This window comes from Poromitra crassiceps (assembly GCF_964638095.1).
Source record: "Poromitra crassiceps genome assembly, chromosome: 4".
In the NCBI taxonomy this organism is placed as follows: Eukaryota; Metazoa; Chordata; class Actinopteri; order Beryciformes; family Melamphaidae; genus Poromitra; species Poromitra crassiceps.
The window spans coordinates 32,449,237-32,464,959 of record NC_139626.1 but is presented as its reverse complement, the minus strand read 5'-3'; the positions used below and the strand labels follow the sequence as shown (position 1 = coordinate 32,464,959).

The 15,723-nt window shown below is 39.6% G+C and overlaps 1 protein-coding gene across 1 annotated transcript in view; it reads left to right on the top strand.

The window, feature by feature from the left end:
- Positions 1 to 12,773: 12,773 nt before the first annotated feature.
- The window catches only part of LOC310776129 (receptor-type tyrosine-protein phosphatase H), a 10,049-nt gene continuing 7,099 nt past the window's right edge, over positions 12,774 to 15,723 (top strand). Inside the window, exons 1-5 of the mRNA XM_083636292.1 lie at positions 12,774 to 12,967; positions 13,309 to 13,566; positions 14,193 to 14,447; positions 14,643 to 14,882; positions 15,260 to 15,520. Of these exons, the coding sequence (XP_083492418.1) occupies positions 12,859 to 12,967; positions 13,309 to 13,566; positions 14,193 to 14,447; positions 14,643 to 14,882; positions 15,260 to 15,520 (1,123 nt within the window). The 5' untranslated portion in view covers positions 12,774 to 12,858. The remainder of the gene's footprint in view (positions 12,968 to 13,308; positions 13,567 to 14,192; positions 14,448 to 14,642; positions 14,883 to 15,259; positions 15,521 to 15,723) is intronic.

Genomic DNA, 15,723 nt, shown 5'->3' with positions numbered 1-15,723 from the left:
TCAGTTCAGCTGGTGGTTCTCATTCTGGCCAAAGAAAGATTGAAGAGAAAATGATAAAACTCCTAGGTCTGACAAACTTTTATAAAAGGTTTCCCGTTCTGTCATGTTTGGCATACATTCTAGGAAAACATCAGGACATTCACATAATCCAGTAGGATGTTTTCCTACATAGTCCATGGGCCAGTCCAGATTCCGGTACCACTCAAGGTGGCAAAACTTGCTTATAATTTTTGATAAGACACATGTCTGTAGATGATATTTTGGTATGATAGCCATTCCTTAGTGGTAGCTGTTACCAGCTTGTGAAGTGAACCACCGCTAAAGTAAATTGCATTTTAGACACTGGTGCATATCCTGGGTTAGGCACATGGTCAGGGCATTTTTCAATCTTTTTCAATCTATTTTAAAGCAGCTACGAGCAAGATTTTCGATTGTTATTAAACAGTCTAAATGTAATATTGATGCATCACATCTTACCTATAATAGTAGCTGAGACCAAAGCCGTGTGAATCGGAGATTGCTCTCTTGATGATTATAGAGTCTGTATCTGTCTTCCGGCGGGCCGGATAGACCAGGAAGTGAAACGAAAAGGTTTACGGCAGCTGCCTGCCTTCAACCGTTTCGCGAACATCTCTCGTTATATTCTAACAGGTGTTAGACATCCGCCTTAAGGTTTGACGTATTGCATTCTGAGATACTTTTCTGCTGACCAAAGTTGTTGTTTTTGCACCATTCTGTGTAAATTCTTGAGACTGTTGTGATATCAGCAGTTTCAGAAGGGTTGGTGCCAGACTAATACTGGGTAGGTATCAGCTTTCAGCTCGGTGTTAACCGGCTACCAAATTGACATCCGCCTTAAGGTTTGACGTGTTGCATTCTCAGATACTTTTCTGCTGACCAAAGTTGTTGTTTTTGCACCATTCTGTGTAAATTCTTGAGACTGTTGTGAGATCAGCGGTTTCAGAAGGGTTGCACCCGTGCGGCCGTGCGGCTGTGCCGCGGTCAAAGTCGCTTATGGTGTGAGTTGCAGTTAGTTTGTTCAGCCATAGTAACCACACGCAATGCCAGCATTGGGAAAATAGCTGTTGAATTCAACAATTTGATCAGAGTGAAATAAATTATAAACAAACACATGTTGCATGCAGGTGTAATCACACCTCAATTAGGTCAACAACAGACACGTTTGATGTTAAATCCGACAAACCAGAGCTCTGAAATGAAATCCACCACGTCTTGCCAAGGACAAAATGATCCCTTATTTTGACAAAATGTTCCATATGTTTATGGGCAATTAGAGGGTTATTGTGCTTTTGGCTTTAATTGAGTTTACCTGTGCTGTAAATCCTGTGTTATTGAGGCAGCGTCCAAAATTAGCACCAGCCACCAGCCAAATGCTGGTAAAATGTGCAAGTGGCTGGTAGATTTGCTTCACGCACCATCCAAAAAACCCACAATGGTCATCTATTGAGTGGCTGGTAAAATGTTTACATTCACTAGCCATTTGACTGGTGGACAAAAAAGTTAATTTTGGACCCTGTATTGAGATCCAGGTGAATTTATTTCTTGTTATTGTGCTGTTGGCTTTTGAGTGTTCAGGTGGCTGTGCTGTAAATCCTGTTGAGAGTCAGGTGAATGTGTCTTAGTTATTCTGGCTTTAATTCTGCATACCGGTATGTGCGCTGTGAGGGGGGGCCCTTTATGTGACCATGCCCAGGGACCCATCATGTCATAATCCGCCTATGGGGCATAAGATGTTGGGAGAAGTACATTCCTCTATACCAGTGGAGAGGAGTGGAACAAGATCCCTAACGGAATTAAATCTGCAAATTCTCTAAATGGTTTTAAAAACCTGAAAAAAATATTGCTGAGTAAACTAGAGTAATGTGCGAGCCTTCCGTTGTCATGGTTATTGAACTTGTGTGTTTATGTTGATTGTTCTATTTGGTTTATTTGATGTTATGTGTTACCGTATGTCCTGTTTTTATAAGACCAGGGACCATGAAGGTCATAGAAGAAGTAGATTAATTTCTTTTATGCTGCTATCTTGGCCAGGCTTCCCTTGAAAAAGAGGTCTTTGTATCTCAATGGGACCGACCTGGTTAAATAAAGGTAAAAAAAAAAAAAAAAAAAAAAATGTTGGAAATAGGTGTTCACACTTTTAGATGTCTATCCGTTGGATTTTGTTATTCTATATCCATAAAATCAATCAATCAATCAATCAATCAATCAATCAATCAATCAATCAATCAATCAATCAATAAAATACTCTGGTACCATAGACCTATGAGCATCCTTATGCTTGACTATGGTGTTTGTTATGGCCAATCCATGTCTAAAGCACAGAAGTCCAATAACAGAACACTCAGATCAGGGAAGCCATCCCAATCACGCCCCTCTGAGTGCTGTGAGCATTCCAGTTTTTGTGCTTTGTCTCTCTGATGTTCCTTGATGCCACAGGGCTAAAAGAAATGATACAATTTAGGCAAACATTGTGGAAACATGTCTGTCATTGATGGGTTGAAGAGCTCAAGTCACCTCTATATTTGTCAGAAGAAAATCACAACTGGCCTTAAATGAAAGCTAAGAAAGTCCCCTTTAAAATAGGACCAAAGACAATAGTACAAAAGATTGAAAAATGTCCTGACCATTAGCCTAAACCAGGATATGCACCAGCATCTAAAATGCAATTTACTTTAGGGCTGGTTAACTTCACGAGCTGGTAACTGTGTCACAGCTACCACTCAGGAATGGCTATCATACCAAAATATCATCTACAGACATGTATGTTATCAAACATCATAAGCAAGGTTGGCCACCTTGAGTGGTACCGACAACTGACATTTTGAGCTCTGGCCCATGGACTAACAAGCACTGATTCAACCTACAAGGCAGAGCCTCAGTCTGCACATTTGAACAGAATCTCTCCGGGTTCCATACCAAAGTGACTTTTTTCTGAGGCTTCAAAGTAGTGTCTTCCTTTGGTCTCCTTTTCCCATAAACCCTGCCATTCTCTTTCAACTCCATCCTTGATTTACTCCTGTTTCCTTTGCTAACTACAGGTGTAGGTTATTAGCTGAGGTGGTACACAGAGCTCTATCGCCACCTCTTGTGTTGGGGATGCATAGCATATTTTCGGGCCTTGAAAATGGCTGAATTTAAAAAATAAAAATCAAGTAGGCTACTTCAAACTTCTTAGATTTGGTTTAGCCTACCATAATCTCAGAGTTTGAGCCTCTTGCACTTCATCATCTCAAAATTGTTGGTCCATGCTTGATACAATTTCTTCCTACCTCTTCACTAGTCATTTCCCATGGCCTAGTCAGTGCATTAGCCTATTACATGATTTCTGAATGGAGGAACTGAGAAACCCTTGCTTATACAAGAACAAAAGTATTATACACACATGCTACATCTTGCTTGTATTTGCACAGTGTACCAAATTATTACATCTCACTGTTATTTACAACAACATGTGAAATCCTATAGAACCTGTGACCCAGCAAGTAATGTTAGTATGACTCATGTCTGTCCTAATAACTAAATATGTCCCAAATCTATTCAAAGTTGTAAATTAAATAAACAGTCAGGCATACAAACAAACCAACTACAGAACAGAAAAGGAAAGAAAGCAAGCAAGCTCGGTTGTTGGACCACAAGGTTGTGAGTTCAAGTCCCTGATGAACTGTGACCATTTAGAAGTTTCATGAAAAGTAAATCAACACAGAGTAGAAAACTCAAAGCAGGTGTTTGATATCTGCCAATGGCAAAATACCTGAATGGCATCACTGATTTGGGTGTGGCCAGACCTTTCAACACATAGACCCATTTCACAGCAACCGTTTTGAGGTGGTAAATCAGAAAGTAAAGCAGGTGTAACCAATACCATTATTGATTATTCCATTCCATTTAGGACTCAGGGGTGTCAAACTCATTTTAGTCCATAGGCCATATGTGACCCATTTTGTTCTCAAATGAGCCAGACAAAGAAAATAAATGCATAATCACTTATAAATAACAACACCTCCAAATTTTCCTGTGTCTGTTAGTGTAAAGATTAGGCCTACAGGTACATTTTAAGAACATTAAGTTTTCACATAAGGTTATCTCTATCTTATCTATATTCAATGGTATTGGAAATAGTTCACCATGTCTTTAGTAAGGAATACAGAAAACAGGAATAGGCTACTTGTAACTTGCTCCTGAAACCTGGTAGCTCTTAGCCTTCACAAGTGCATCAATATTAGCTGTCAATCCAGAGCTTGAAAATAATAGTATTGTTTTATTCATTAATGGAGAGTACTACAATGTTCAATGTTATATAAAGTGATTAGCACTGTCAGTCTGTCACACATATAGGTTGCAGTAGCCTATCACACTACTTCTCCCTTTAGTTCGTTAGTTCTCCTCACTAAACCGGTGTCTGGCTCAGTAGGAGAAGCATCAGACTTTTTTCTTATGGGAAGTTGTGGGATCAAATCCAGACCGGTCCTTTCCAAAGTCGTTAGTCATCAACAAGAAATAGCAGAAATAGTTTGGCCTCCAGCGATGTGATTGCAATGAAAAGATGACCTTGACAGAAGTCACAGGCCAACACAATGCCACGTTCGTTTATAACTGGCAAGTGGTAAATTGCCAGTTGCTATTGCAAAAAAAACAAATAAAATGCCATGTTAACTGGGAGTTCCTACTCGCAAACTTGGGTATGATGGTGCGTTCCTTTATCGCAAAATAACTGGGCTGTGAAGGCTAAATTACTGTACGTCACATCCGTTTTGTTAGCGTTCCATTTACAGAAAACTGGAACTGGGAAGTTCACTGTTGCGAGTCAGCTTGGTCAGATCTGCTGCCCGGAGCAGCCATCTTGGATTTTTGAGGTCGGCTCGGGGCTGCTGAGGCTCCTACGAGTTTGGAATGGGAAATACCAGCTCTAGTGACGTCACCGTCCCAGCTCATGACCTTTGAACCGTAAGATTACCAGTTCCCAGTTGTAAAGGAATGCACGATGATTTCTCAAACCCCAGTTGCTCCCAGTGCCTCATTTGACGTCATTTCAACATGGCACCCATGATTGTAAGAATTTAAAACACATTTTTTACGCATTTTTCTTTTCTTTTCTTTTCAACAACAGTAGCTTTCAGACCAATCAGCATACCAATACAATAGTTGGTTAAACACATACAACTAAACGTTAATGTTGTTATTAGCTGTTAGCTTAGACAGCTAACGGCTATTTAGCATCCATGGTTTTGCGACTTGAAGCCTGAAGCTCAAATGCATGTAGGTTGGAGATGATGCGTTTGCCACTTGCCAGCTCCTAAAATAAGATTTCTAAAAAACAGAAAAAGAAAATGCTGTAGTGGATAATGCAAGATGCATGGAATTATGTATCCCATGTGGATATGCTTAAATGTAAATGTCCAGGACTGGATGGAGATATTAAAATACTGGGCATGGAGCATCCTGATAGCTCAACCATATACCATTACTGGGCATACTAATCACAACAGGGTACATCATGTTATTGTCAGGCCATTTGCCATACAGGTACAGTGTAGGTCACAGTAGGTGGAATGTACCCTATGCCAGGTGCAATTTGAATAAATAGGCTGTTTTTATGCTGTATCTCTGCATCTATTCAGTAAAAGAAGTGGGAGCGAAATAATCATAATTTAAATGATCATATTTATTGCATAGGAACCAATATTTACGAGGCTTAACTTCCTCCTCCCGTTTCCCTAATGGTCAAAGTTGTCTGCCACACCAGAACTTGCATTGCCCTCCACATGATAATATGAGGCAGTGCATGTAAATAATTGAATTACTTTTGGCGTGTTGAAGCTGTGTTGGTGAGCTTCTCTGTTCCCAGTTCCTTATAGTGTTATAGACCCTAACCGTAAACCACAACGGTGCTATCAATAGCACTTCTCTTGAGATAAGGCAAAGGAACCGAAACCAAGCGTGCTCTCTGAAACCAGCAACACTGTGAGCAGACGAGGCACATGTTCACAAATGATTAAATTTGTTAATTTACATTTTTCCTGTATAATATTTAAAAGCTTTGTCAGGGTCCATTGCAGATAGAAAATTCCTTTATATGTATATATATATATATATATGCATGTACATTCACAAGTACATGCACTCTGACATACACACAGCGACATACTGTACAGCAATTACACCAGTATAATAAACAATACAATCTAATATAATAAACATATAAACCAAACAAATTTGCTTGATTGACATACCTTTCACCAGTGACAGCATTATGACAGTTAATAAGGAAGTAACAGGCGGGGCAAAGGTTGCTGTGTTCTTACTAGGGCTAGGGCCAAAAAAGAGAAGTAGCAGTAACGCAAGTCACCGAGGACTATGAGAGAGGATCAGAGGTGACCAAGAGGAGGACAGGACAAGTCACTGAGGACTATGAGAGAGGATCAGAGGTGACCAAGAGGAGGACCGGGTTGAGAATTAAAAGTCAACATAGGTGGAATTACGTAAATATTGGATTTCTTCACCCCAGCCACAAAGACATTTTTGTCAACCTTGGGTGCTGTGTTTTTGTTGTTGTAAACAGACCGTTGGCAGTACTGACAGTAAACTTAGGAGTTGGTCTTTGCACAGCAAACAAAGGGAAATCAACAAGATCATAATATGTCTGCAGCTCAACAGATCTGAAAAAATGATGCAGTCTTTATCTTTCAAAATGGACTCAGTCCACTTGCTGTGGGCTCTCTTCCTGATGTCACTTTGGGTATGTTTTTCACTTCTCACTTTGATTGCAATCACATTTCACAGCTTTTCTCTGTCAGCAGAACGTTGTCTGTGACAAGATCCCGATACAATTACATTGTCAATGAAGATAACATGCATGGTTGTATTTAATTGTTGAAATCTATAAGCTGTACACACACCATTCAGTCTTGATTGTGTGTTGAGTCTTCTGAGCAACATCTCTGTATGTAGAGAAAACAAAACCCAATTCTATTCAGTGCACAACACAGGGCGGATGGACGTTTTCACACTCTGAAATATGAACGCACACTTATTGTTCATGTGGTTTCCAGTAATCTATTCTTGCTCACTTCCTTAGAGAAACAGAAGCACGACTGAGGAAACAACTTACTGACAAAGATAAAGGAAAATGTGTCTCCAACACATGCTATATTTGTATCAAATTATAGATAGTGTTGAATGATGTATTTATACAGTTTTGTGTTATATTTATTACAATATAATTCAACGTTACAATGGCAGAATAAAGGTAGCCCACAAGAGATATCTTAAGTTATTAACATGCTATTTCAGGTCAATGTGGGATATGGAATGTGTGCATTTTATGAATGCATTAAAAATATATATATAAATTTGTCAAAAAAGGCAAGTGCATCTGAATAGTCTTAGGTGTAAGAACATATTTTAGTCTTTTTGTCAACCCATCTATCAGCCAAAATACATTTTCATTACATTCTGAACACACATCTCTGACACAATGATAATAGAAAAGGGATCTAACAAAAGACAGAACTACACCAAGTTGTAGACCATAATTTACGTAAAGTAATGAGGTGTCTTGAGGTTTCCTGTAAGCTGCATATACTGTCATAGCTACATTTGTCTCATTACGTTTTTTGATCTAGATTGTGATACAGATTTTAGCCCTCTCAGGAACACTGCTCCTCTTGGGACAGTAGTGGCCCAACGATTAGAGAAGCGAGTTTGTGCCCGGAAGGTCATCGGTTCAATCCCCGGGACCGGCAGGATAAATCTGGGTGGGGAAACTGAAAAGGCAGCGCTTGGCCCTCCCTCATTAACGCCACTGAGGTGCCCTTGAGCAAGGCCCTTAACCCCAACTGCTCCAGTGGAGCTGCTCAGTGCCCAACAGATCAGACTGTGGTTGTACTGGGGAGCTTCCAGGTGTGAATGTGAACAGGGCGCTCCTGAAACGGAGAGCATTGCTCTCAGTGAGATTCCCTTGAATAAATTTAAAGATAAATAAAGGTTATTTAAAACACTGGAAAAAAAATTGCTTTACATTTGAAAAGTGTGGTAATTTTGGACCTCCATGCTTAACTCATTCCCTGCTGTTTGCATTACGGGATATAAAACTATTCTGATGTTTTCAAAATAATGATGATAATAAAGTTGAGGAGGTATTATGTTTGAGTGTAAGTCACGTGACTTGGAGAAGAGAAAAAGCAGAAATGACATTGCGGTGGGATATTTAGAGATTGCATTAGATTTCCTTCAATTCTGTAGATTCCATAAATAGATGAATAAGAACATTTCAAATGTTAAGGTAAGTTATCCTTTATTTATCCCCATGGGGAAATGAAAGCTTTATTTTTTTTTATTACATCATTCTTTTCTGTGTATGCTAATGCTAACAAAGCTATAATTCTGTTTTTTAGTGTCCCATTAAACCCAGCAGCACATCAGCACCAGAAACCACAGCAATCACAACAACAACCAGAACAGCAACAACTCCACCACCACCACCACCAACTGTAGCAACAACAGAACCGCGTAAGTTAAGTACAGGTCACTGACTTTTATCTTTGGGTGGTTTCAAGTTTCAAGTTTAATTTAGATCCCCATTAGCTACAGCAATGCTGCAGCTATTCTTCCTGGGGTCTCCAAAACAGACGTTACATAGTGACAGTGCAAACATACAACTTACATCAGAACACACAACATACACATAACATACCTAGACAGCCACATGTCCCACATACACATTGAAGCACAGTCACTCACATTGTCGCGCCAATCGTGCATGTTTGCAGCATGCGCAAACTGACCTCCACGTTTATAGGCCCTTTTCACAGCGGGCATCCCGCGGCGAAAGCAGGGCAGACACAAACACAAGTGAAACAGCAATGAGGGTCCCCAACCCCATGATGGTGGTGCTGACAATGTGTCTGCATTTCCTTTTTGTGTAGGACAGACTTTGTGGAAATTACATCATAAATACAATTTAGTGTGATATTTTACTCTCTCACTCATCCTCACTTTAAGCTCCACAGTACAGTACAGTAGTATAGTATAGTATAGTATAGTATAGTATAGTAGCCTACAGTACAGTCTGTTTGAATAGCAGTTTACAGTTTCTCAGTAAGCAGATGGTTGGTGTTCACCTGATATCATTGACTGTTAAAAATGTGATGTTGGAAGGGATTTAAACTCTTGATTTGTAAGTCATTACATTTTATTCTTTTTTCTCTCTCCTTTTTGAACGAATTCGGCCTCAAACATGTTCTCCACTAACAGCTATGGACTCTCTTTTCTCTCTCAGCTCCTGGCAATGTACAGGAAGTGACGGTGACAGTGACAGGACAAAATGAGACTAGTATAAGTCTGCAATGGGATAACTTGGCAAACATCTCAACATACAGGCTACAGTATAATGACAGCATCATCATGAACATCACTGCACCTGATGGAGCCACTTCAGTTCAATATGTGGTCTCATCTCTTACTGCTGCCACTCAGTATCATTTCACCCTCTTCACTGTGGATGATGGAGGAGTCAGCAGCACTGGATACCAATTTACAGCTTCCACTGGTAGGTGGCTATTGAATAGACATAAATAACTTTTGTCATATACAAATTATTTCTCAGCTAAGTCAAATGAAACTTCCCTTAGTCAATAGAGCCATAATGATATGAGGGGTTTATGGGTTTATGAGGCAAGGCAAAGCAAAACAAACTTAATTTAAATGGCACAGTTCATATACAAGGCAGAGTCAATGTGCTTCACCTAAAAAAAGAAAAAAAAATACTTTGACTAGTAAAAAAAATAAAAAATAAAAAAAATGGGGAAGTAAGGATAATAAAAATAAATAATAAAACAACAGCTGGGACACATAAAATCATACAACTCACTGCTGGACCTAAATATAATTTCACTCTCTTCACCGTGTTTCTGAACAAATTCTGCAACAACTTTGTTACTCTAATGAAAGTAACTAGTCATATGTAGTATATTACATTTTGAAAGTAACTTGAAGACTGCCAACTCTTTTTCTCTCTCAGCTCCTGAAGATGTACAGGAAGTGAGGGTGACAGGACAAAATGAGACTAGTATAAGTCTGCAATGGGATAAGGTGGCGAACATCCCAACATACACGCTACAATATACTGGTGTCGATGACATTAACATCACTGTACCTGATGGGGAGACCTCTATGGAGTATGTGGTCTCTCCTCTTACTGCTCAGACGGAATATGATTTCACTCTCTTCACTGTGTTTGGAGATGTCAGAAGCAGCGGAGCAACAAAGGCTGCAGTCACTGGTAAGCAGTGTTGGGGGTAACTCATTACAAAAGTAACATATTACATGTAATATATTACTTTTACCAGTAACTCAGTAATCTATATAAAAGGGAGCATGTGGGCAATGGTTGTTTGTTCTCAGTTTTTCTCCCACTGATGATGTCATAGGAGACATTGTGACATCACTGATGCTGTTATCAGTGATGTCATAAGTCACTGATGATGTCATAAGACTGATAATGTCATCAGTGATGTCGTAAGAGCCAAACATCTTATGACATCACTGATGATGTCATAGGCACTGATGTAAACTTAAGGGGCACACACACACACACACACACACACACACACACCCGCACACATGTAAACTTAAGGGCAATAACATTTTGTGAGCAACACACACACGCAACAATAGCGCAGGTGAGACCACACAGCAGCTGAGCTGCGTATGTGAGCTGCAGGGCCAGCTTGGCGAGCTGCAGGGCGGGCAAGGCCGCAAGCCCGTGAAGCGGGCGAGCCTAGCAATCGAGCGCGCATAGCACGCAAGATGCCTAGTAGATTACAATAACAAAGGAAAAGGATAACATTTAGAATTTTGGACGGTTTGCACTGACTTCAAGACGGTTAAAATTATTTTTCTGGATGTTCCGGGGTTCTGGTTCTATGTCATTCTGCTACTGCTGTTATTTTGGTGAAAGTAATGCAAAGGTAGTGTAATAATTAACAAGTTATTCTACACAGACAGTAATATTGCAAAGTAACTTATTACTTTCAAATGGAAGTAACTAGTAATATGTAGTATATTACATTTTGAAAGTAACTTGCCCAACACTGCTGGTAAGACATTTGTGGTAATTTCATCTCAAGCAGTTGGGGACCTAGAAAGCAATAAAAAAAACAAAAAAAACAGCTGGGACACATAAAATCATACAACTCACTGCTGGACCTAAATATAATTTCACTCTCTTCACCGTGTTTCTGAACAAATTCTGCAACAACTTTGTTACTCTAATGAAAGTAACTAGTCATATGTAGTATATTACATTTTTAAAGTAACTTGAAGACTGCCAACTCTTTTTCTCTCTCAGCTCCTGAAGATGTACAGGAAGTGAGGGTGACAGGACAAAATGAGACTAGTATAAGTCTGCAATGGGATAAGGTGGCGAACATCCCAACATACAGGCTACAATATACTGGTGTCGATGACATTAACATCACTGTACCTGATGGGGAGACCTCTATGGAGTATGTGGTCTCTCCTCTTACTGCTCAGACGGAATATGATTTCACTCTCTTCACTGTGTTTGGAGATGTCAGAAGCAGCGGAGCAACAAAGGCTGCAGTCACTGGTAAGCAGTGTTGGGGGTAACTCATTACAAAAGTAACATATTACATGTAATATATTACTTTTACCAGTAACTCAGTAATCTATATACCTGTATAGGGAGCATGTGGGCAATGCTTGTTTGTTTGTTCTCAGTTTTTCTCCCACTGATGATGTCATAGGAGACATTGTGACATCACTGATGCTGTTATCAGTGATGTCATAAGTCACTGATGATGTCATAAGACACTGATGATGTCATCAGTGATGTCGTAAGAGCCAAAATCATCTTATGACATCACTGATGATGTCATAGGCACTGATGTAAACTTAAGGGGCACACACACACACACACACACACACCCGCACACATGTAAACTTAAGGGCAATAACATTTTGTGAGCAACACACACACGCACCAATAGCGCAGGCGAGACCACACAGCAGCCGAGCTGCGTATGTGAGCTGCAGGGCCAGCTTGGCGAGCTGCAGGGCGGGCAAGGCCGCAAGCCCGCGAAGCGGGCGAGCCTAGCAATCAAGCGCGCATAGCACGCAAGATGCCTAGTAGATTACAATAACAAAGGAAAAGGATATCATTTAGAATTTTGGATGGTTTGCACTGACTTCAAGACGGTTAAACTTATTTTTCTGGATGTTCCGGGGTTCTGGTTCTATGTCATTCTGCTACTGCTGTTATTTTCGTGAAAGTAATGCAAAGGTAGTGTAATAATTAACAAGTTATTCTACACAGACAGTAATATTGCAAAGTAACTTATTACTTTCAAATGGAAGTAACTAGTAATATGTAGTATATTACATTTTGAAAGTAACTTGCCCAACACTGCTGGTAAGACATTTGTGGTAATTTCATCTCAAGCAGATATGGGGACCTAGAAAGCAATAAAAAAAAAACAAAAAAAACAGCTGGGACACATAAAATCATACAACTCACTGCTGGACCTAAATATAATTTCACTCTCTTCACCGTGTTTCTGAACAAATTCTGCAACAACTTTGTTACTCTAATGAAAGTAACTAGTAATATGTAGTATATTACATTTTGAAAGTAACTTGAAGACTGCCAACTCTTTTTCTCTCTCAGCTCCTGAAGATGTACAGGAAGTGAGGGTGACAGGACAAAATGAGACTAGTATAAGTCTGCAATGGGATAAGGTGGCGAACATCCCAACATACAGGCTACAATATACTGGTGTCGATGACATTAACATCACTGTACCTGATGGGGAGACCTCTATGGAGTATGTGGTCTCTCCTCTTACTGCTCAGACGGAATATGATTTCACTCTCTTCACTGTGTTTGGAGATGTCAGAAGCAGCGGAGCAACAAAGGCTGCAGTCACTGGTAAGCAGTGTTGGGGGTAACTCATTACAAAAGTAACATATTACATGTAATATATTACTTTTACCAGTAACTCAGTAATATAACTTATTACTTATAGGATTTCAGTAATACTATGCCAGTTACTTTGTCAATTCTGATTCTGATTCTCAACAAGAGCAGTCTGTATCGATATACAATTGATAGTTTCTGAGTAAGCAGATTGATGTTGTTCACTTGATATTATTGACTGTTAGGTGTTGGAAGAGAATTTAAGTTGTGTCAAGAGTAGCACAACAATCCAGTACTTTCTTCTGTCAACTTGTTCCCCAAAACAACAACTGATGATTCTGTTACTTTCTCAGCTCCTGAAAGTGTACAGAAAGTCATGGTGTCAGGACAAACTGAGACTACTATAAGTCTGCAATGGGATAAAGTGGCGAACATCTCCACGTACAGGCTACAGTATAATGACAGCATCATGAACATCACTGCATCTGCTGGAGTGACATCAGTTGAACACGACGTCTCTAATCTCACCGCTGGGACTCAATATAATTTTGAGGTTTTTGTTGTATTTGAAAGTGTCAGTAGCAGTGGATTAAGCCATACTGCAGTCACTGGTAAGATATTTTGGTTGATTTAATCTTGTGTATTATTACTACATATTTATATATAATAATGTGATATATAATAATGTTATATAATATTATATAATATAATAATGTAATATATTATATTACATATTTATCCTGTGCTACAAAATAAGTTCAACATTTCAAAACATTTATTTGAGATTTTTCATCTAAAATCTACTAAGCAGTGTACACTTTTCTATCAAAGTGGAGTGGAAATTAAATGTATATTTTGAAACTGCAATTCTAAATCACAGAAAAGTCTAGTGTGTAAACTTTACACTGTAAAGTATTGGTTAAATTGCAAAAAACATTTAATAACAAATTAATCATACTTTATCTTTAGATTAGAATGCATTTTTTGAAATGCATGTTTTCAAAATTGTTCTAATTTGACCTTTCTTTCAAGGAAATCTCATAGTCATATGGCAACGGTTGTTGCCAAATTCAGTCATGGCGTGTTGTTAGTTAGAAAACTATTTGTCATAATCAAAGAGACTCCAGATTCCTGAGGAGACATGCATCACACTTGATACACTAATATGTTATAGTGAAAATCTGTCACAACGTCATTGAATTTGCCAGTGATTGAAGAATTTTCTTCTTTTCATCAGTTCCCTTGAGAGTGGCTGATGTCCGTGTGACTAGCCGCTCTGTGACCACTGCATTGTTGGAGTGGAACAAGCTGAATGACTACTACAACTACTCTCTTGAAATTAAGGGTGATTATGTACTTGACCCAACTTTGTTACCGGATGTTGTGAGAGTCCTGGTCACATCTCTCCCTGCTGGAACAGAAAATCAATTCCGTCTGTTCACTGTCTTCTCTGGAGTCAGAAGCGCTGCCTACACAGCTGGCGCAATAACAGGTAAACTGGCCTGCTTTCTTGGACAAATTTCAAAAACTGTTGTCAAAGGATTCCCCCCTTCCCCTTTTCCAGCCAATTCCAGGTTCAGTAAGCCTTGTTCCAATTGTTCATTTGAGTTGTTTTTTAATAGAAATTTTAGAAACAAATCATTGCTAACATCGACAAATATGTGCAATTATTTCCCCATTCCTTCAGCCATAGACTGTGCCGCCTCACCCTGGAACGTTACCAACTCATCCATCCAAGGGACGATTGAGGGTTTGTTCTCTAGGGCAACAGCCACTAATGGATCTGGACCTACTCATCACAGTCCTGCTGCAGTTCCTCATGTGTCGTTTACTGGCCTGTATCCCGGCTCTACCTATCAGGTGTCTCTTTTCTACGACACCCCTTCAGAGCCGCCCCTTCAACAGTGTATTCACGCTCTGCCAATCAGTGAGTCCAAATCTGATGTCCCACATCAACTAAGCATCTGCCCTTATTTCCCACAAAAAGCAATCAAAGAGGACAAAGAGGTGTTTCGCAATGTTTGTGTTCGATTTTAAACCAGAGGTTACACTTAATTTGTTTCCCCAACACATCTGTGTGTTTAGTTTGGAACATCACACATTTGTGTTGCCTTCCACCATACCACAACAGCATAATTATGTTGTGTATGTTATGTGTGTCAATATATGTTGTACTGAAAAGTACACAAATGTGTTGCCCTAAACTAAACACATAAACATACTGTTATTAACTGTTACAACACATACCGTTATTGACAGATAATCGAGCATTGTAGAAACTGTCTACCTGCGTGTTTTAACCAGATCCTCCAGATGTAAATGCTCACTGTGTCTACTGGGCTGCTGGCTACTCTATTCTAATCCGCTGGGATGTGCCGGAGGGTGTGTGGACTGGTGTGAGGGTGAAGGTGGAAGGGACTACTCACCATGTGACCACAAATGAGAAACTGGAAACCCAAATATCCGGATTTCAACCCGCAAAAGTGTACCAAGTGTCTCTAGCCACAGTCTCTGGGACCTTGACGAGTAAATCCTTCGTTTTTGACTGTCACACTGATCCAAGGGGTGAGTAGATTTCTTGTTCCAAAGAAATAGAATTCCAATAGTTTCGTCCTTGTTGTATATTTTGTCAAAGAGATCCACTTTTTTGTTTTGAAGTTTGCCATTAGCTGTATGGCCACTGATGGACTTTGTTGAATATCCTGATATTACAGTAGTTCATGTTTATTTCGGCCTGCCCTGCTGTGAGTATCAGCAGTGCTACAGAA